General features: G+C 38.9%; 1 protein-coding gene across 5 annotated transcripts in view; it reads left to right on the forward strand.

Annotated features, from left to right (window-relative positions):
• Positions 1–23,125, forward strand: part of ppm1kb (protein phosphatase, Mg2+/Mn2+ dependent 1Kb) — a 31,090-nt gene extending 7,965 nt beyond the window's left edge. For 4 of the 5 annotated variants that reach the window (XM_078403543.1, XM_078403572.1, XM_078403561.1 and 1 more), the window contains exons 4-8: positions 13,183–13,236; positions 16,188–16,353; positions 16,481–16,625; positions 17,764–17,898; positions 18,683–23,125. In XM_078403543.1, coding sequence (XP_078259669.1) covers positions 13,183–13,236; positions 16,188–16,353; positions 16,481–16,625; positions 17,764–17,898; positions 18,683–18,814 — 632 coding nt within the window. In that variant the 3' untranslated portion in view covers positions 18,815–23,125. The remainder of the gene's footprint in view (positions 1–13,182; positions 13,237–16,187; positions 16,354–16,480; positions 16,626–17,763; positions 17,899–18,682) is intronic. The other variant, XM_078403581.1, reaches the window with a different exon arrangement.
• Positions 23,126–23,968: the final 843 nt, after the last annotated feature.

Below are 23,968 nucleotides of genomic sequence, written 5' to 3' on the forward strand. Positions count from 1 at the left end.
AAATAGTTGCGGCCCCAGCACAGAGCCTTGTGGCAGGCCACTTGCCACTGCCTGCCATTCTGAAAAGGACCCATTTATTCCTACTTTTTGCTTCCAGTCTGCCAACCAATTATCTATCCATGTCAATACCCTACCCTCAATACCATGTACTCTAATTTTGCACACCAACCTCCCGTGTGGGACCTTATCAAAGGCTTTCTGAAAGTCTAGATACACTACATCTACTGGTTCTCCTTCATCCATTTTACTTGTCACATTCTCAAAAAAACGCAGAAGATTAGTCAAGCAGGATTTCCCCTTCATAAATCCCCTTGGACCAATCCTTTTACTGCTATCCAAATGTGCCATTATTACCTCTTTAATAATTGACTCCTGCATCATCCCCACCACCGATGTCAGGCTAACTAGTCTATAATTCCGTTTTCTCTCTCGCTCCTTTCGTGAAATGTGGGATAATATTCGGTACCCTCCAATCCTGATCCTGAATCTATTGAACGTCGGAAAATGATCACCAATGCGTCCACAATTTCTAGCGCCACCTCCTCGAATACCCTGGGATGCAGACCATCAGGCCCGGCGGATTTATCAGCCTTCAGTCCCATCAGTCTACCCAATATTATTTCTCACCCAATGCAAATTTCTATCAGTTCCTCTGTCTCCCTAGATCCTCTGTCCTCTACTATATCTGGGAGATTGTTTGTGTCTTCCTTAGTGAAGACAGATCCAAAGTACCTGTTCAACTCTAATGCCATTTCCTTGTTACCCATAATAATTTCACCCGTTTCTGCCTTCAAGGGACCCACATGTCTTTACTAATCTTTTTCTCTTAACATCCCCGAAGAAGCTTTAACTGTCCTTTATATTCTTGGCCAGCTTCGCTTCGTACCTCATCTTTTCAGCCCTTATTACCCTTTTTTCTACCTTCTGTGTCCTTTGAAAGTTGGCCAATCCTCTGGCTTCCCGCTACTCTTTACTATGTTATACATCTTTTCTTTTAGTTTTATTCCATCTCTAACTTCCCTTGTCAGCCACGGTTGCCTCTTACTCCCCGTAGAATCTTTCTTCCTCTTTGAAATGAAATGATCCTGCATCTTCTGGATTATGCCCAGAAATTCCTGCCATTGCTGTTCCACCGTCATTCTTGCTAGGATCCTTTTCCATTCGACCTTGGCCAGCTCCTCTCTCATGCCTTCTTAGTCCCCTTTGTTCAACTGCAACACTGACATTCCTGGTTTAACCTACTCCCTCTCAAATTGCAGATTAAAACTAATCATATTATGGCCACTACTTCCAAGCGTTTCCGTTACCTTGAGTTCCCTTATTAAATCTGGTTCATTGGGCAAACACTAAATCCAGAATTGCCTTCTCTCTGGTTGGCTCTAGTACAAGCTGCTCGAAGAATCCATCTCTTGGGGTCCAGAACCAACCAGATTTTCCCAGTCTACCTGCATAGTGAAATCCCCCATAACCACAGTGGCATTACCTTTGTTACATGCCAGTATTAACTCCTGCTGCAACTTATACCCTATATCCGGGCTATTGTTTGGGGGTCCCATTAGTGTCTTCTTACTGTTACAATTTCTCAACTCTATCTACAGTGACTCTACATCGTCAGTCCCTATGTCACTCCTCGCAAGGGACTGAATTCCATCCCTCACCAACAGAGCTACTCCACCTCCTCTGCCCACCTGCCTGTTCTTTCTATGTGACGTAAAACCCTGAATATTCAGTTACCAATCCTGATCCTTCTGTAGCCACATCTCTGTAATCCCCAATGTCATATCTACCAATCTCTTAACTGAGCCTCAAGTTTATCCACTTTATTTCTTATACTTCGCATTCATTTTTCATACTTTGAATCCTTTGCTCATCTCACCTTTCATTCGATTCCTATTACACTTGGCCATTCTCTATTTCTTCGTGAGCTTTCTGTCCCGTCAATTCTGGCGTCTTTCTTAACTTTTCCTATACTCTATTTCCCTTTAACTCCATCCTTGATTATCCCATTTGAAACACCCCCCCACTATTTAGTTTAAAACCACTCGTGTAGCAGCGGCAAACCTGCCTGCCAGAATGCTGGTCCCCCGCCTGTTGAGGTGCAACCCATCCCTCTTGTACAATTCACCCTTATCCCAAAACAGATCCCAGCTCCTCAGCCACACAGTTAGATCCCTTATCTCCCTGTTCCTGCCCTCACCAGCACGAGGAACTGGAAGCAACCCGGAGATAACCACCCTGGAGATACTGTTTTCTAGCCGCCTTTCGAGCTCTCCAAAGTCACGCTGCAGAATATCTTTCCTCTTCTTCCCGACGTCATTTGTGCCGACAAGCACTACCACTTCCGGCTGATCACCTTCACCCTTGAGGATGCACTGCATTCGGTCCATGACGTCCTGGATCCTGGCACCAGGGAGGCAACACACCATCCTTGAATCCCGCTTGTTGCCACAGAAACCCTGTCTGTATCTCTTGCGATGGAGTTCCCTACTGCCACAGCTCTGCCTGTCTCTTTGGCTTTGGGTCAGCACCACATTTTGTCTCGCAGACTTGTTCGCCATTCAGACTGACAGTGCCTTCTGTCCTGACAGCTTCCAAGTGGGTGAACCTGTTTAAGAGGTACAACCCCCTGGGTCTCTTGAACTCCAAGCTTCCTTCCCTTTCTCACCTTCACCCACCTTCTCTCTTCTTTACCTTCGGTGTAACAATCTCACTGAAGGTCTTGTCCAGGAACATCTCATTTTCTCGGATGATCCAGAGGTCATCCAGTTGGCTCTCCAGTTCCCCAAAACAATCCTTCAGGAGCTGACCCTGGACATACTTACCACATTTGTAACAGCCAGAGGTACCATCGGTGTCCCTGACCTCCCACATCCTGCAAACATCATACTGAATCAGCTTACCTGTCATTTTCTTGTAACTTTTGGCGTGGCCTCGTCCTCAGCCTCCCGACCGAAGACTCACACTTTTCTCACCAAGGCACTTCCCTCAACCAGGCCACTCCCCTAGAGCAAGCCTTGCTTATATTAGCTGTTAAATTGACTAATTGATTAATTAGCTAACTTACCAGTTTCCCAATTTAATTGTTCAGCCAATCCCCGCACTCCTTCAGGTGCCGCTCCTCTGACCAACTTGATCACTTTCATCTTTCTGCAGTAACAACTAATGTCTTAATGCCAATTCTCTGGGTATTTATACTGCGGGGAAAATGCCAACCAAGATCCAAGATGCCCTTCCTAAGTTAATCACATTTGACCCATATCCTTCTAAACCTTTCCAATCCATGTATCTATCTAAATGTATTTTAAAGGTTGCTATTGTATCTGCCTCTACTACTACTATTGGCAGGTAATTCTATAAACCCACCACCCTCTGTGTGGAAAACATTGCCTCTTGATTCCTATTCCTACCCTAGGGAAAAAGACACTGCATTAACCCTAACTAATCCCCACACGATTCTCTAATGCCAACCCTCAGAATCTTATGCTCTAAGGAGTAAAGTTCTATCCTGCCCAACCTCATTGAAGGCTCAAGCCTTTGAGATTTGGCAGCATCCTCATTAAATCTTCTCTGCAGTCATTTCAGCTTAATAGCATCTTTCCTATAGCAGGGTGAACAAAACTGAACACAATACTCCAAGTGTGGCCTTGTCAGCATTTTGTACAACTGTTAAATAATACAAGACGCTTGTATGCGATTCCCTGGCTCTTGAAGGCCAGTATGCCAAAAGCCTTCTTCACCACACTATTAGTGATTCCACTTTCCGGGAAATAGTACTCATTGATTCCTGATTTCTCTGCTTTACAACAGTCTTCAGATCCTTACTGTTCACTGAAGGACCTGCCATAGTTTGATTTTCCAAAATTCAAAACCTCATACTTCACTGTCTAAAATACTATCTACTTTAGTGTTAACCTTGTTAATCATACTTTGTATCTTCTCATCAAAATCGTTGATATAGATGACAATTGACAATGGATCCAGCATAGATCCCTGAGATGTGCCACCAGTCACAGACTTCCAGCCTGGAAAAAACATCTTCTGCTTCCTACCATGAAGCAAATCCTGCATTCAGTCTGAAGGATTCTGACCCAAAATGTCACCTATTTTCTCCAGAGATGCTGCCTGACCCGCTAAGTTACTCCAGCATTTTGTGTCTTTCTCCTGCATTCAGTTAAAAAGTGGGGGTGGGGGCAGGGAAGGGGCAAGTGGGGGTGGGTAGGGGGATGGAGTGGGTCAGAGGGGGGATAATGGGGATTGAATGGGGGGGGTTGAGAGTGCTACACCAATACAGGAGAGGCTTTGGGTCCAGGGCTTGCTCAGTGACACCCTATCCCATTCCCTGTCCCCCCTCTACGAGGAATGGGCCCAACGGGTCCACTTGGTCTAGTGTATATATATATATTTTATTTTTAAAATTTTTTAAAAATATATATAATTATATTACTAAAACTCTGTGATCTTGCAAATATATATATATATATATATATAGCAAATATATATACACATCTGAGATTTGGTGACTGAACTACAGCCAAAGATAGTAAACGATAGCGCCACAATTTTAGCACCACCTTAATCACCATTGTCCTGGCCACATTTTACAACAAGTTTCATTTAAATTGGTGTTATATTTTTAAAGTTAGAGAGATTTTAAAGTTTAAAAATGTCCTTTTAAACCGATTTCTTACCATGTTTAGCGCGTGTATTTGAGATTTGGTGATTGAACTACAGCCAAATCGGTACACGATAGCACCACAATTTTAGCAGCACCTTAATCACCATTGTCCTGGGGACCTTTCAAAACAAGATTCGTACAAATTGGTCTTATATTTTTAAAGTTAGAGACATTTTAGAGTTTAAAGGTTACTTTTCAAACGGATTTCTTGCCATGTTCAGCGTGCAACGTCACAATGGGACCTGGTCTGATTGGGACAGCGCTCCCTGGTCTGATTGGTCGCCGACGCATCCTGATTTGCTCCTGCCGCTCACCCCCACGTGGGGTCCATTGATTGGCTGCGACCTCCTGCTTGATGCCCGATTGGCCCGCATCCCCACGTGGGGGGAGCGCTAACACACCCCACTCTGATTGGTCGCTGGCTAGTCTTGATTTGCTCCTGCCGTTCTCCCCCATGTGGAGTCCGTTGATTGGCTACAACCTCCCACTCGATCTCTTTATTTTACATAGGATCTTTATTTCCTTGAGATTCATTTCATTAAAAAAACCCCAATTTATTTTAATGAAGGGGGGGGGGGGCGGCGGGCGGGCAGTGAGGGTGCTTGACCAATACAGGAGAGGCTTTGGGTCCACGGCTCACTCTGGTTGCAGCACTGGTGCCACGGGGCCGAGGTGAGTGGCACCCTCTCCCCTTCCCTGTCCCCCCTCGCCCGCCCACGGCCCTGGTAGATACTCCCCGCCCGGGCGGCCATTTTTGGGAAAGACCTCGGACCCATCTCGGCCTCTTTATTTTACATAGAATATTTATTTCATTGCTTTTTTAAAAAAATTAAATAAATCTCAATGAATTAATGATCCTATGTAAAATAAAGCGTTGGGCTCATTCCTCGTAGGGTTTCCATTGTGACTTGGGTTCTTTAAAATAAATTGCTTTTTAAAAAATAAATAAATCTCAATTTATTTTAAAGAAGAAACACGATTTTCCTAAGTCACAATGGAAACCCTACGAGGAATGGGCTCAACACTTTATTTTACATAGGATCTTTATTTCATTGTGATTCTTTTTTTTATTTTTTAAGCAATTTATTTTAAAGAAAAAATGCGACTTTCCCGGGTCACAATGGAAACCCCACGAGGAATGGGTCCAATGGGTCCACTTGGTCTAGTATTAATTAATTCCACCTACATCCATCTTGATTTTCCAATTGAGGATTAAACTACGACCTGAGAAATACAAAATGCTAAAATAATTTGGAGTCTCTGTTTCATTTAATGTTGGATGTAAAATTTGCTTCATGGATGGTATTTTAAAGTATTTATTTACAACTGCAGGGATGTATTTGAAAGCAATTTGATTTATAACAGAAATTTGTTCAGAAACTTTTCAAATGATACATTTCACTTTGTCATAATAATGAATTATTTATTCAGTCTCTTATCAAAATGGGATCTATTTTCATGTAACTGAATATGAATTCATTTTGGTATAGAATTTCAATAATGTACCAACTGAAATTCTAATTCTAATTATTTAATTCACAAGTCAGTCTTTTGTACTTGAAGTTAACATATGCTGCTTAACTTCAGATGTTCTGGTGTGCCATGAACTCTGCAGAGATGTGAAAACTGGTTCACTGGTCAGGAGAGAAAATTGAAAACAAAAGTGAAGAATGAGCCAAAGTTTCTGCAGTCAGTTAGTTAAATTCATCCCATCGAAAATTTGATGTTAACTAAACTGAGGTGGACCCGTTGGGTCCAAATCTCTCCTGCGGGCCTCCTCTAGGGCAACCTTCCCCCAACTGACAATCCTAGTGCCCGGCAACCCTCTCCAACTGACGAAGCCCTTTGCCGGGCAGGAAGTGTCCCACGGGGTCGTGGGCGGGTGAGGGGGGACAGGGAAAGGGAAGGGGAGAGGGTGCCACTCACCTTGGCCTCATTCTGCCAGCGCTGCGGCTCGAGCGAGCCGTGGGCCCAAAGCCTCTCCTGCATTGGTCTAGCATCCAACCCTGTCCCCCCCACCCCCTCTCCTCCCCCACCCCCTCTCCTCCCCCACCCCCTCTCCTCCCCCACCCCCTCTCCTCTCCCACCCCCTCTCCTCCCCCACCCCCTCTCCTCTCCCACCCCCTCTCCTCTCCCACCCCCTCTCCTCCCCACCCCCTCTCCCCCCCCCCACCCCCTTCCAATGTGGTGTGCTGACTAGAACTCTGCACACTGTAAATTGTGGTCTTAGTATATAATAAAGTGCTTGTTTAACTTCCCAATTTTTAGGCCTTCTCAACCAGATTACTCATCTGCATCGCTACTTTTGCAGTTGTGGAAAGGATACTTTAGCTTCTGTACACTACTCAGTATCCTACCATTTACTAGGCTGCATTATCTGAACAGTAGTTTATCTTGTTTCCAAATTGTTTACCTTGACTGCTTGTCTACCAACAAAATTGGTTCTTCACTGCATGTGTGGAACCAAAATCTTCTTCCTTTTCATTGACAGATTACTCCTATGATTTGGCAGTCCAACTACTTTGAATTTTAATGACAGACAGACTCCTAAATGGCAAGATGCCTCTGGCAAGGTAAAATTGCAGGATGGAGCCGGAGTCTTAGGCTCTGTGTGGGATTCCAGTATGGGGCGAGGAAGTGAATACTGTGCATTATGTGTGCTCATATAACCTATTGAAAAATATCAGCCTATAAGTTGTAAGCATTTTGGACAGACCACAAAATTAAGACACAGACTGGTCCTAATGTTTGCTTTATTTTCATTAAAATCCCACTTCCTCATAGGTGATTGGAATGGACACTGCCGTGATATTTCTTAGTCTTGTCACTTTTCAGGAGCCGGGTTGGAATGTAGATATGAAGCCATTACACAACCCCCAAAAAAGAGCCAAGAAACATCACCCAAGGTTTCCAGCTCACTGACCTGTGAAATTAAGATAGTTTACCATTAATACACACGACTAATCCAATGGTACCCACACACCAGTGCTACGAGCGTGATGCAAAATTTGACACATGGTCAGCCTAAATCTCTGATGTTTGGGGGGGGGGGGGGGGGGGGGGGGCAGGTGTCCATTCAATATTCCCTTGTTTACTTTGCCTTCTTTTGAATAAATTGGCTCTAACCTTGTTTTGGCCTGATATTCAGGTTGCTCTGAAGGCAATCTTTCTGTCAATCTTGGTCTAGCTTTAATGGGCAAGCTCGATGTACAACTTGAAATTGACATTTAGTTTCTCCAACAAGAGCTGTCAACAATATAAGAAGCTAGTTTATCTGCAGTGCGTGACAGAGGAAAAGTGTGAAATGCGGCAATCCCTACCATCCAAATACTTTATTGGCATCCTGCTTCAGTAAAGGTCATGTTCAACAGTACTGCTTTCCCACTGTATTTGAAAATAGTATTAAGCATGCATAACAAAAAAGATTTTTCTGAGATAGAGGGCAAATGTCTTCTGTTTCAAATATTCTATATGCACCATCTAAGTGAGCTAGCTTGGATTCCATGGACATGATTTCATCATTGTGTATTTTTCATTAACAGTTTCACTTGCTGCATGTGGCTTATTTATACATAGCTTATTCAGAAAGAATGCTAGTACCAACCTATAAATGGAATGTAGCAGGCTGTTAGAAGTCAGGGAGTTCAAGTTTAAATTTGCTTTAGTTGGTCAGCTGCTTTTGTCGTCAGGTTTTCGTTGTGGGAGAGTAGGATTAGAGGTCATAGCCTCAGAATTAAAGGACATTCTTTTAGGAAGGAGACGAGGAGAAATTTATTTAGTCAGAGGGTGGTGAATCTGTGGAATTCTTTGCCACAGAAGGCTTGGGAGGCCATCAGTGGATATTTTTAAGGCAGAGATAGATAGTTTCTTGATTAGTACAGGTGTCAGAGGTTATGGAGAGAAGGAAGGAGAATGGGGTTAGGTGGGAGAGATAGATCAGCCATGATCACTATCCCCAAAATGCCATTTCACTGAAACTCCAGTCATCTGGCCAGGATAATTTCCCAACACAAAGTCCAGTATGTTCCCTTCTTTGGTTCGACTATTCATATCCTGTTTTGGGAAACTCCTTTGGATACATGTCAAGTCTCTTTCTACTAAGTAAGTAAAGGCACTAGCGTGCTGCCTTCATGATTACATCTATGTGCTTGGCCCAGGACAGGTAATCTGAGATGTTAATATCCAGGAATTTGAAGCTCTCTGTTTGGTTGACCTACCAATGTGTATTTATGGAAATATCAAATACTGGAGAGCATAGATTTAAGGTGGAGGTTGGAAGCCGATAGGAGTTTTGAGGCAAGTTTTTTTTTTTTAAACCACATATTGGTTGAATACAATACTATACGGTTTTTCTGTTTGCTTTAATAAAGTCCTGTAATCTTTTTGATCCATTTGTGGGGTGAAGAGGCATTATTTCAGTTTACGGTCCATTTAAAATGCCTGGTGTTCACGATGGAGGTTTGGTCATGATCTTGCTAAATGGCCAACTAGCTTGGGGGTCAATTATTGTTAACTATTTCGTGCATTTGATGTCTTGAGCCCCAAAGAATGTGTTGGTTTAAAATCGGGCCTATTACTATGAGTCCAGGTTAACGTCTACAACAATGTTCCTTTTTGCTTTTGTCTCATTCATTCATTGATCTGTGCAGATGCAGTAAATAGAAGATCAATTTCTCTGAGTAATGCAGCTTGTTTCCTTGACACCCAATGGATTTTGCAGACAGTCTGAAGAAGGGTCTCGATCCGAAACGTCACCCATTCCTTTTATCCGGAGATACTGTCTGTCCCGCTGAATTACTCCAGCATTTTGTGTCTATCTTATTCATTCACTGTTGGATGTGATTGATGTAATAAAAATATCTGGTAGAAAACTGCATTATCTCGGATTGGTCAGTCTAACTGGTGAAATAGTTGTGTGGCCTGAAAGGCAAGTAGAGGCAGAAATCCTAATAATTTAAAATGTACATAGACCTGTAGTTGAAAAGCCTTAACTTGCAGGACTCTGTATCCATTACCAGAAAATGGGATTAGGCTGGTTAGATTTTCAGCTGACCAAGGTAAATCGCTGAATCTTATTCTTTGTTAGAAATTTTACTCCATTCCATAAAGAAGACTTGAGGGGGGGAACAATTATGTTTTCTACATATGGCTATAACTTGTAGAAGATTGGTTTTAACTGTAATGTTTCCCTCAATCAAACAAGAAGACATCTCTCAAAGATGTATAAGAAAATAACTGCAGATGCTGGTACAAATCGAAGGTATTTATTCACAAAATGCTGGAGTAACTCAGCAGGTCAGGCAGCATCTCGGGAGAGAAGGAATGGGCGACGTTTCGGGACCCGAAACGTCGCCCATTCCTTCTCTCCCGAGATGCTGCCTGACCTGCTGAGTTACTCCAGCATTTTGTGAATAAATCTCTCAAAGATGTAGATCTCTCAAAACTAAAACTTAAGTGGAAAGTAAAGAATGGTGTCTGTTCAATGAGAGCTTATTCCACCTCAATTCTTGAAGTATGAAAGCTCCACCAATTATTTTAAATACTAAAAGTTGATAAATTATATAACAATAGTTTACAGAAGATTCCATCCATTGATAGAGTATAATAAATGCAAAATAAGTGCTAATGCAGAGATCTCAACCGGAAATGTAGGTTTGAACCTTTTTCCATTACTTGCTCCACTGATTCCCCCCCCCCCCCCACCTCCCCAGCGTTCTTTTGCTCCAGATTCCAGCATCTGCAGTCTCTTGTTTTCATACTGTAAATGTTTGGTAGTTCTACAGCACTATCGCAAGCCAAAGTTTTCGTCTTGGGCTAAAAATTGCGAATAGTGTTCTAAGATTTGTGCCTTATCCCCTAGTTTGAAACTCTTAATTTTTTTTAAATGAACAAAAACATTGCATCCCCTCCCTTACCCCCAGCACTTGATTGTAATACAACAGCAATATACAGCTCGCTAATGAATAATAGATTGCCTACATTAATAAAAGATCAACATTAGCGTCAAATCTTACAATGGGTTGTTTGCCAGTTCAAATGCTATATAGATTTTTTAAATGCATATTTCTTCAAATTCATTAACACAAATCCAACTAATAATTAAGCTGCAAAACTTAGTGGGAAAAAAAATCACAAAACATTACCTGATGACTGCAGCTAATTAGAGTATGGTGTTCTATTTCGAATGATAAACTTGTATAATTGAACAGTTGAAAGAACATTTTAATCCTGCAGCACAATTTAAAAACTGTTGCATATGTGATTGCTGTATCCAAATTTGAAACTTAAAGCTATGTATTGAATACAAGGTATTGCATTAATGTAATTTAAATATTTCGCTTTCAGTCACTATTGCATGCAAACCGTTTCTGTGTTTTAATGTTTATGATGTGTATTTGCCTATTGAGAACAGACTGCTCCAGAACATACAACGGGGGGAAAGATAACTTTGCTTTCAATTTGGCCACTGCCAATCTTGACTAAAATCAATCTGAGTCTATCGGACTATTAGCTGAGCAAATTGTGGTATAGGTGCAGTAGGCAAGGAAAGAATATTCATACCTGATAGATCTGATAGATCTATTCATCATACATGATAGATCTGATAGATCATGATAGATTTTGAATTGAAATAAGTTACAGCGAAAGATCACTTTAATGAAGAACAAGCAGTCTTTTTAAAATATTTATTTCGGCACCCCAATAATCAATTTGGAATAACAGTTTGTAGCATGAGCTGGTTTACTTAATTAATATTTACATTTGTCCCTGAAAAACCATTGAGCCAAATGGATGTCAAATTTCAACAGCTCTGTACGGCCCTGTGAAGACATTAACTCGAAATGTACAATGTTTCGTGGCTTGATCTGAAGAAATGGACATGATTTTCTTTTTATTTGTGTAGTTAAAGTATAGATCAGTAGCTATGTGTAATTATGGTTAATTCTAGACAACCATCAAACAGAGAAATGTGTGTGCAGAGGAGTGAAGTCAGGATTGTACTCTGTTCGATAGAGCTCATTAATCCTGTAGATAAGCTCCACTCTGGTAGCAAGCATTTTGGAGGTCAAGTGCAGAGTCAGAGGCCGAAGAAGGGTTAAAAAAAATTGCATGCAGTGATTAATATTGGTCCCTTCCTACCCCTTCCCTTGATTCTTGATCATACCTGCTCCTGAATGGCTTTTGTCCTCCTTGGACCATCACAGACTCTTATTCTCTACTCTTGACTTTGTACCTGCCTCTGCTAAGGTACCTGGACTTGCCCCTCTGCCTAGTTACACATTTATCCCCATTCCAAACTGAGTTTATAACTGACCTGATAAACATGGATTCTCGTATTTCATGATCGTAAGAGAATAATCAAAACTCTGTATAGTTAGCAACCAGTTTCATGATTTTGTGCTCTAAAGATTCACTTGGTTATATCTAATATTGCGGGTGAACTTAACTATTTTCGGATGCCTTTTCATTTTTGTTTCTTGAAACAATCTGCCTTTCCATAAACTCTGTTCTGGAAACCTTTGAACTTGTGCTCATTGGATTATGCTCAATTTTAGATAATACTAGACATTCTATTAGTGGGTTTAATCCTTAGTGATTCTGTTCTGGAACAGCCTGTACCTCAAACCTCATGGTTAAAATCTGCAGTAAACTACATTGCTGAAATCATGCAAAGTATGTTATGGTATTATGGACAATGTATTTGTCAGGCCACGCAGTTGTAATGTTTCCAAGTTTAACAGTATCATTGTGGTATTCTATAGTAGCATAAATTAGAAATCTTCAGATACTGCAAAGATGTTGTGGCATGATTTGACATTTGCCTATAGTTCTGCCATGCTCTATTGTTGCTCTGTAACACTGGATAATATCTTTTAAGAGCTACAGGTGAAATTTAGGTTAAAAAAATTGTTTTTGGTATTTTAAGACTTGAGGGATTGGAAGATGGAAATCCAAATTCAATATTTGAGAATTAACACCATTTTTGATTTTGCACAAACCTGCTCTGTGTACCCAGTGAAAATACAAGTAATGTTTGGCATAATTTCACATTGCAAACAAAAATTTTCATCCAGCTCCAGTTGTTATATTTCCAGTGCTGCAGTTATTGTTTGGACATCCCTGCGTAAATTTCCTATTTGCCTCTGTGTACATGTTATCTATAGCAGTGTCTGTACCTGGTCTGTTGTGCAGCACCAGCGGCTCTAGAACTGGAGGCCCTGGACACTTGGGCTTCAGTGGAAGGAGAACTGCTCCCTTTTACTGCCAGGTGAAGGAGTCCAGCGGTTCCTAGTCTGGACTACTGGAAGGTCCCTTACATCCTCTTTGTCCCATTAGTAGAGATGACATGCAATAAAATCTGCTCCAGTGAGTGTTCAGTCCTGTTGAAGAAACTAGTAATGTAGTAATGTTTAACAAGGAAAATTTGTTAATAAATGTTTTAAGTTTTTAGAATTTGTAATCTTGTGTAGTTAGATGGATACAGAATTGCTTTTTAATCCTTGCAGCTATTAAATTTAATTCTCTATCAAAGTCTGCAGGAATTATGAATTTAAATGCAGGTAAAGGAGTTTAATTAGTGTTCTTGGAGTAAATTTTTGTATACTATTTAAAGCGGGTATTTTTCCACTAAATCAAGAGTAACAGGTTGAAAATAAGCTGTGTGAAACCTTTAAATACAAAAATTAATGCGCAAACTATGAGATCAAACAGTTTGCATTATAGAGCAATGAGGGAACAATTCAGGTAGAATCCCTCATTACGCTGTATTTTAAAAACCCTTGCAAAACCTCAATGCCTCTGTCAACTTTAATCGTGATTTCCCCTAACAAGGAATAAGTCTCAAAAGAATCAGTGAGGAATTATTGCAGGACTAGAGGGAAATAAGGAGTGGGAATTGGGATTGATGCGATTACTCTTGCAGCCGGCATTAGACCAAACAGCAGCCTCCATTATTTTACACACATGGAATAGCATGCTTGTTTGTTTCGATTGTTAGCATGTAGTAAAATGTTTTAAACTTTTACTCTTCGTTATTACAAAAAACTCCAAATGTTGGAAATTTGGATCAGAAAATGCTTGAAGCATGTTGAGCATCTTCTGTGGGGAGAGAACTTCGTTAATGGCTCAGGAAACTAGAAAAGTGAAGATTTGCATTTTTGGGTGCAGAGAGTCGTAGAAATGAGAATACAGAATGTCTTGATTGGAATCAGATCCAAGTTGTTTAGTTGGCAGTACTAAAAATAACCAGCATTTGGAGATGAGAGTAAGGAAATAAAATGGAAAGAATAATAGCATTCGTGGAGACAGCAGCATTGGGGAAACAAGGAACTGCAGATGCTGGTTTACAAAAAAGACAAAGTGCTGGAGTAACTCAGCGGGTCAGCAGCATCTCTCGAGAAAGTGAGCGGGTGAGATTTTGGGTTGGGAAGGACCCCAACTCATAAGCATCACGTATCCATGTTCTCCAGAGATACTGCCTGACCTGCTGAGATATTCCAGCACTTTGTCTTTTATTCCCTTAAGCATGGATTGGACATTGTAGTTCAGTGTTTGCTTCTTGGTAAATTGTCTGAAAATGTTTCCATGATCTAAATGCAAAGATTTTAAATCAAAATCAGTAGTTCTGATTCTTTTGAATGCTGATTTAAAAAAAAAAAAGTATTCAATGTTTATTAGGTTGAGGCATGGTTTAGTTAATGTCAGTGTTTTCTTCGTTTGTTATGGTTGTCGACTTGTTATCAATCCCACCCATATTCCATGACTGTATTCACCGGAGGCTCGACCAATAAGGGTTGAGGCTCTTTTGGAGCTCAAGTTTGCATTGAGAGAATCACAGAAATCAAATTGTAAGTTAGCATTGAAGTCAAAGATGAGTGTTGGCTTGCTATTGGCAGGAGATTCTGGGCCAAAGTGGTTGCTCAACCCACTGAAGGAAGTCATCAATGTTGGATGCAAGGAATCTCCTTGGACTGGTATCTGAGCAGAAGTTGCTGATCAAGGAGAATTTGCAACAGAATTATATATTTCTGGGGAATTATCTTCAGTCTGTGGCAAGCACTTTTGCATTCTTTCATGAAAGTTCTGAGCTAGTCAAAACACTATTACACACTGGTTTTCGGTATAAGACAATATATCATAGTTGATTTATTTGAATGTTTTCCGAAGTATAAGGACACTAATCAAAATAGTAAGTTCAGTTTAAATTAGTAATTACTCTAATTTGAGCAGCTCAGACTAAATTTAAGGTGTATTCTTCTGCTTTCTGAGAACCCTTTTCACAGTTACTAGGGAAATAAAGTCGTCTTTAATACAATTTAGCTGTATTATAAACGTAGGACTATTTGTAACATGTAAAAGAATAGTCACCTCTTACACAAAGTGATTCTCCCCCCCTTCCCCACAGATAAGCTGCTCCACAAAAATCCACTGACTAGGCAAGTTACCACAATAACAGCACCCATATGAGTGCAAGTTGCTCTCCTATATTGGAATTAATTTCTGATCAAGTTCTCATTTCCAATTTTTTATTTGGGTTTTTGCATATACTCATTAATTATTAAAATAATTAGGAGTGTGTATGGGGATACTATTTTCAAAGGTATTTATCATTCTTGTTATTTTTACCTTTCGAGTGAAAAGTTTTGAAAGGCCTTTATTAGTAGAAGACCTCCTGGGTTTCTGCAACATGCAGTATGCATTGTTCCCTTTTGATTATCCTGACTAACTTGTAGCAGAGGATTTGATGTGAAACTAAATTTCAGCACCAGCCTTTGTGAATTTACCCAACTTGACTTTTCTGATAGAGCCAATGTCGATTTTCGTCTGAATCTGACACTGGTAGTGGAAGTAGTGAAGGGGAAAAACAATTATTAATTTCATAGCTCACTGGGAAGGAAAAAGCCCTAAGATGAGAAAGCTTTGATGCAATGACTTAAGAAATCTGACATCTGTTTTCAATGAGGAAAAACATTTTTAGGCCTGGTTATGATTCATGAAGTTGTTATTTGAAACTGAGTTGAAGTTTTTGCAAGGGATTCCCTTCTAAAATGTGCAGATAGCAATGAAAAATACCTGCTATTTAGTATACAGTTCTTAATTGACCATTACTTGGTGTTAATCTTACTGTCTAGATTTATCTTTCTAGTTGATTCTACATAATTGTTGCAACAAGGCTTGATGCTAACTGGAAACTAATCCAAATATAATTAGTATTCTCAAACTGACCATGCATCAGCTAAAGCTTTTATAGAGGTTTTGTTAAAGCTTAAAAGCTATTTTCAGTCATTGCATGATCTAAGTTGAGCATTGAGCCCTGTTAACTAAAGATAATACCCATTCTCTAGCTTAATTGCATTTTAATACCTGCATGCTAACTAAGCCTTTATGTTGACATACCTGCTTATTTAGCAATAATTTTGATCACACTCAAGTATTTATTTCAATGCTTTCAAATTAGATTGCATACTCCATACTTTTAGGGACTAATTTAAATTATTTTTGATGATTTTAGCCTCCTTCCTTACCTCTGGGACAACTGCCACAGTGGCTCTTTTACGTGATAGTATTGAGCTTGTGGTGGCAAATGTGGGTGATAGCCGAGCAATTCTTTGTCGTAAGGGAAAACATAAGCGGTTGACTGAGGACCACACTCCAGAAAGAAAGGATGAGAGGGAAAGGTAATTCTTTATGAAAATAATAGAGTAGAATTTTGAATCCATGTGGTTCACTGTGCATTGATAAATTTTGATGTATTTCACATTCTGTTTCATCTTTTAAAGATTTTGTTTTACTTGCATTTAATAGGATTAAGAAATGTGGAGGATTTGTTTCATGGAATAGTCTGGGCCAACCACATGTAAATGGGAGATTGGCTATGACTCGCAGTATAGGAGATCTAGCTTTAAAATCTGTCGGAGTCATTGCTGAGCCAGAAACCAGGCGAATTAAGGTAAGCTTACAGACTTTGGACCACTTCACCCACCACCATTTGGAATCCATACGGTTTCTAACTGGTTTTCCATTATTGTTTTTAGTTATTTTTCAATTATATATTTGCTAATTTGAAGTAATTACAGTGGCCTTCCAAGGCCATTTGAGAATCAATGTCCATATTTGTCCAATATGAGTGGAATGCAGTTGCTGCATATGTTGTGAGTTAGAGGGAGCTATAGTATCAGGATTGGCAGTTGCCATTTGAAAGCAAAGAAAAAAGTGTATAAATCTATTGCCAGTGGGTATCTACTTGACTTGAGTTGCCAGTGCAGGCCTAGGGCCTGGTAGAGAGATTACCTTAACGTGTAAAAGCATGCTTCAGAAGTACATTCATTGGAAGTTGCTTATGCACAAGTGACATGCATAAGAGATGGGCCAAAAATGCGACTGAAGACCCCCAGATATGCATTCATGTAACTGGGTGTGTGTGCGCTAGCAGATGGAGGCTATTATTCATGTATCAGAATATGAAAATAGTGGTTGGAGGACTATTTGAATTACCTAATCAAAATCAATTTGCTGTATTTCCCCCAATGACAAAATATAATCTCCAGCCCATTGTTTTCAGAACCTTGCTTGCTTTTCCTTTCCCCACCCAAAAGTGCCATCTCTACCATCCAACCCTTTTTAATGTCTGTGTGTCATGCCAAATTAATTAGATTGAAAGCCAATTAAATCCCAGGACCTTATGTCTTGCGCCCAGGATTTCGAGCAGAGTGCAGCTGTCTAGTTATCACCTTCCAAAATTCCATGAATTCTAATTTAGTACTTGCAGATTGGAAGATTGTAAATATAACACTACTATTTTGTTTTTAAGATGTAGAAAGATTATAGGGAGTTGCAAATAAGTTAACTTGCATCAGCTACAGAGAAATGCTTGAATCTATTATTATAGAAATGGAATAGGTGTAGACAATTGTGGAGTATGTGGAGTCGGTATAGCTTTGTGAAAAGGAAATCCTGTTTGACAAGAAATTTGAGGTTGTGAGTAGCAGAATAGACATGTATATTTGTGAGGGTTGGCAATGATGCATTTTGACTTTCTTATGGAAAATGACTTTTCTTCTATCAGCTAATCTTCATTCTATTTGCAGCTACAACATGGAGATGATGCTTTCTTGGTTTTAACAACGGATGGAATTAACTTTATCATGAACAGCCAAGAAATCTGTGACCATATCAGTCAGTGCCATGATCCAATAGAAGCTGCCCAGGTTATCGTTGAACAGGTAAATGAAATCTGATGTAATCTGTGCATTTCACTGCGCATTTATGTGTATGTGACAAATAAATTGACTATTGACAAGTGGATATGTCGTGTTTATATTTACTTTTCTGCTAAAATTACCTTTTATCCACCCTCCGGGAAATCAAGATTGTCTAATTTGCTTGCTTTTATGGTTTGCCTGTTATTGAAAAAAGCTGTGAGTTCATAAGTCAGTTTACATTTTAGAGATATAAACTAAGTTGCCAAATTGTACGTGTTAGTTACTTGAGCAGAAATGAGAATCTTTGCCTAAAAATCAATTTTGCTAAGAAGCATTATTGTTTATTTATTTTTCTAAAACTTTGGATTAAAAAAAAAGTAAACCCTGAAGTAAATGTGGACATTAAACAGGGTTGGGTGGTAGATATCGCATTTCTGGGTGGGGAAAGAGGAGCAAGTAAGGTTCTGGAAACAATGGGCTGGAGACTATTTTGTCATGGGAAATTACAACAATTTGATTTTGATTAGGTAATTCCAATTGTCTTCGTCCTATTATTTTCATATTCTGATCCATGAATATTAGCCTCCATCTACTAGTGAATAAAGATTTTTTGGCTGCAGATTTTCAAAGCTGGCTGAAATGTTCCTTCAGCTGGCAAAATATTACAAATTGAGGCCTGTTTACGTTTAATGGATGTTATTATAAAAAACATTGCCGCACAACATATTTTGATTTAAAATAGCTTTGTTTACCCAGAGCATTTCACATTGACTGAAATGGTACTAATTTTCTCTTTCTATTTCAGGCCCTGCAGTACGGTGCAGAAGATAACAGTACAGCAGTTGTAGTTCCATTTGGTGCATGGGGGAAACACAAGAACTCTGGCATCAGCTTTTCATTCAGCCGAAGCTTTGTCTCCAGTGGAAGATGGGCATGAAATTACAACACTGGAAAGACTTATCATCTGAATGCTGCACATTACTCAGTTTTGAAAATACTATCCACTTTAAAAAACACCTTCAAAGACTATATGCATAATGTTTTCATTTGGGGTGTGTCAGTCATGTGAAGACTTGTAATGTGAATAAAGGCAGCTAGCTGGATGTATAATTAAAGCTTTGCTGTGTCATTTGAAGCAAAAAAATAACGACAGAATTGGTGATCATTGGAGAAAACTAGGTAGCAGTATTTGAAAGTACTTGATCATTTTACATAGAAACATAGAAAATAGGTACAGGAGGAGGCCATTTTGCCCTTCGATGTCATACTGTATGAAAATGGTCACCCTCTATAATTTTTTAAGATTTTAGGACTGAGTAAAAATATTTGGTTATATTCAACCCAATGTAATAATACAAAGAAAAATTGTATGAGTTTTCAAATCTGGCACAGAAATAGGGTTATAGGCTGTCCACATTGAATGCTGTATCTGCTGCCACGAATCGGGGATAAATTGTTCATTTGCGATGGGACCCAATTACCTCTAAACTAATACTGTTTATTCAATATAGCTTGATAAACCCCATTTGTGGCAGGAACTATTTAAATGGTTTAAAAGCACCACTTGTCTAGGTTAAACTTTAGCTTGCAATACTTTTTTTTATTTTTTAGCTAAATAGTTGATTCCTTTACCCCCCTCCACCCCCCCCCTCCCTCAATAGAAATGCACTTTTGCTTTCCCTATTCAATTTTGTTTACTTGGTATGGTACCATGAAGTAAGCCTGGGACAAGAGTTGATCTCACATTTTTCTATTATAAACTAAATGTGTTTGATCGTAATTTACGCCTAATTTGTCGCTTTAAATCCAACTCATAACGTTAAACATGAGGGCAAATTGTCCTGCTGTCTGTGGACATGATTCCTTGCACTTGAGGGGTTTGTGGCTGTCTCAGAAGTTTCTACACCACATATTGGTGCGTTTCCAAATCTCTGCCAGAATGGTTGTGTGAGATGTGACCAGAATAAATGTATTGGTGTGCCTTTTTAGCCATATCTACTTCTGGATTAATCTTTGGTGGATTTGAGAAGCTTGAACGTTGACAGTGTTTGGATCGGTGAAAGTTTCGGTATGAAACTTGACCAGAAAGGGATTTACATTGTTACTCAGGTGCTTCAGAATCTGGATTGCTCCTTTGAAACGCCTCAAGTGGATTTCTGTGTAAATGCATTATTTTCATGAATGTTGTAAAGGATATGGAGTGAGCAGGCAGAAGAACATCCCTATTGGATTTAAAAGAAAATTGGCCAAACACTTAAAGCACAAATATTCATTTGGGGAGTTGGGTGGTGGCGTGCATGAAGGGAGAGGGGAATTTGTGGGAGCAAAGAACAAGAACAATTGTTATCTTGACTCAGTGACTGAATGGAGGTCATTTTCCAGACTCTGAAGGAGTTCAGCATGGAATGTTTCCCTTATTTTTTTTAACACCAAGTTAAATTTTATTTACATTCACAAATGGGCTGAGTACCCAGACTCTTTCTAAGGGAAAGGGAAAAAAAGTGAATTGAAAAACTGGCATAAATAGAGATGCACTTTTTGGGAATGTTTGTGTGATGTATGAATACCAGAAACTTGTTTAGAAGCTTGTGATCTGTTCTTTGTTGTAAAGTAAAAGGATGATTGGATTAGTAGATTGGCAAACTATGATTTATTTGTACCCTGTTTCATTCATCCCTCTTCCTAATACAAACCCACGTGAAAGGCTGAATTGGGCCATTTGGATGTCTTTTTATAACTGAGAAACCTGGAGTCAAAATTTCTTGCATTTTAAAGGATTAACGCAGATTATCATTGGGTTTAAACAATAAGCATTTTTGAATATTCATATAGATTAATTTCAGTTGTGATAATATAAAACTCGTTAAACCTTGCACTTTGCATTTATTAAACAGAATGTTCAGAGATGGGAAGTGATGTTTGGTTTGGTAAAATTTCATATCAATTTTTTTTTTAAATGTTGTTTCTTGATCTTTTTCTGCAAAATTCATGTCAACAAAACAATTATCTCTATTTAAGCTTGCCTATCAGAGTCTGCTAACACACCAATATGTGCAAATTTGGAGGGCTGCAAGAAAGGCTTGTAGGTCATCCTCTGGTTACAAACATTGAATTGTGTACAGCTCATACATTTGAAGAAATGTTTGGGAGACTGGTGGGATAGCTTGCCAGCTGCTGTGGTGCTGGCATCTTCTGCCATGTGGGTACTCTGCATAAACATCTGAATAGTCAAGTTAAACACTCCAGTTCTGTTTAATATAAATATCACTGGGAGATTGCATTTCTAACTTGTGAACTGTTTGGGTTTCGAACAGTTCTCTGGAATGGAACCCTGCCGTAACCCAAGAGAACCTGTATTCATTACCTCAGTTACTGTTATAGACTCTTGCACAAAACTCAGTCTGGTGTATAATTTAACTGATTTCAAGAAGTGAGCTGCCCAATCTCTGGTAATACTGTTTGGTGTAAAGTGATTTGCATTTAGTTACATGCATGTAATTAGAAGCTGGATCCTTGGAATGGTGAAATTATAGGATCACCAGCAACTTAGAAAGATCTAAAAATACAACACTGCTCTCTATGTGACTTTAATTTAATTCATCAGGAATTGTTATTCTGTTTTCATGTTACTGATATCCAGAAACTTGGTAACCCAGGTATGCGCATGCAGTAGCTTCTGCTAATTGTATATTGTGTATAGTACATGTAAATACTTGTGTATGTAGTATTAATCAGTAAATATATTTACCGTGGTAGTAAAATGTATTATATGATTGAACTGGATTTGTTTGTACAGATTTTACACTTGCATTTGAACTGTTTTTATTTTCCAACCTGGAGAACCCCATAGATGGGATTTAATTACATTACAGAGTGTGCCAGAAGACAGATGTTGTATAAGTCTGAAGATAATATAGGACTACCCAAAAAATTCAACTTGCTGTGATTTTTTAAAAAAATCACAAATTCAAGTCTTTGCAATGAAATCCAATTCACGTCTGTAAAATTAATTGCTCTCTGTGTAGTCACTGGATGGTTTTGAACATATTGAGACATAATGTTATTGTGCTTTGAGTGCACAAATTGCAGGCGTAACATTTGTGTTCAGCCTCAAAGGCTCTGAAGCTTTGGTATTTCTATGGTGCAAAAAAGTGATTGAATAATGAATCCTAAACCTGTGAACAAACTGTAACCATGTTCGATTTAATATATACACAGTGCTATAAATTGATGTGCTTGTTTGAATTGGTACCCAGATGTGCTGCTCTATCATTTAAATAACCACAGTTATAGACAAATGTGAATTAGTGCTATATTTAATAAACAACTTGACATCTGGCATTATGTGGTGATGCTGAAGTTTCTTGCTGTCCATTTCGTGCCACACTAAAGCTTTAGTGTTAGAATAATAGGAATACACTTTAATTGTGGCTCTTTGAGTGTGTAATATTAATATGAAGATAGTTTAAAAGTACAATACGTTTGCTAACTATTGTCATCTCAAGGCATGGTGGTACAGTGATTGTCATTAGACTTCTAATTCAGGCAATACAATTCTAAATCGTATGCCACTTTGATCAAAATTTGCATTCATTACCTTGAGGTTATTGATGATCCTTGAGGGATAATCAATCTTTTCAGTGTGGGCACCAATTATTTTAGCCTGGATATGACTTGTCTCACAGAAAAGTAAATGACTTAACTATCTCCTGAAATGGAGTGCTTAATGCCTTTCAGATAAAATGGTTAATGGAAATAATTTCTTGCTGTGAACTTGGAAAAGGAGTTTTGATTGGCGCAGATGCCTTTTGATCAAATTTGGATATCTGTTGGGTTAATTGTTCTATGTTCCAAAACAGTCAGAATGGAATGTGAGAGCAACTATGTACAAGCTGTTCTTGTTTAAAAGAAATCTGAGAATCATTCTATAATAATCATCAAAATAGCATAAAGCTGTGTGTTTTTTCTCAAATGGGTACTTTGTCCAATTAGATTTGGTAAGGCAACCATTGATATTTTCTATTGTATATGAATATTAATATTAGCCTTTCACTTATGTACTTCTGGTTTTAATTTTTTTTGAAAGCCATCAGCACGTTTTTCTTAATCTCCATTCTCTTCCCTCCAGTGTCTCAATTGGATGCACAAAATGGAAGGTGTTTGTATGGTGCTGGATACAATGCATTTTAAAACAAAATGGACATGTAGATGTTTTGGGTAATGCATGATTAAACCAGCATGTAAAAAGCTGAAACTGTAATCTTTCATTACTAAATAAAATTATTTATATAATTTTCTATCTTCTACTGGGATGATTCTGCTCATTTGCCACCCTCCTTTATGCAGTAAACCTTTAGTACATTCAAAATATTAAAGTGGACGTTAAACTAAAAAGGCAATTTAACCCATACTCTTAATGAGAGAGCAAATAGAAACTGCGCAAATTGTATTCCAGCCCAAAACAGTTGTTATCTAGTAAATCAAGGCACGTTGCATTGAAATGGCAACTTACTGTTCATGTTTTGCTATTTCCTGGGACACCATGTTATTATTTATCGTTTAATTTTTATATTCTTGTAAAGCATTACATAGCAGCTGATGAACCCAAGATCTTTCCAGAAAGTGTGAAGTGTTTAAAAAGTAACTTGCAGATGGAAAGGGAATCCAGGGAACAAACGTCAAATTAGGAGCTATGTCATTAAGGCTCTGAATTTGGAATGAATTGTTGAATTTAAAATGTGGGGTAAAATGGGTTCTAATTGCCCAGTACTCATATTATTCTGTTTTTTTTTTAATGAACAGCTATTAAAACATCTTTTCCATCGGCAATTTTTTAACGCAGCGAAAGAGGATGTGCTCTCAGCAAAATAAACTGAATGCTAAGTTAATTGGAAGCTTTATGAAACTAATACTATTGTAACAATCACAAAGATGGAGTTCAGATGTAGCTCAGTCATGATCCAAACAAGTGACCAAGCAGCCTTGGGTTGAGTAGTCTACTCGTATTCCTAAAGATTAATTGTGATTATGGTGGGCCATATTTTAAAATATACAGTGAGTTTAAATATGGTATCACCTCTCGACCACCATA

This window comes from Rhinoraja longicauda, chromosome 1 (assembly GCF_053455715.1).
Source record: "Rhinoraja longicauda isolate Sanriku21f chromosome 1, sRhiLon1.1, whole genome shotgun sequence".
Lineage (NCBI taxonomy): Eukaryota > Metazoa > Chordata > Chondrichthyes > Rajiformes > Arhynchobatidae > Rhinoraja > Rhinoraja longicauda.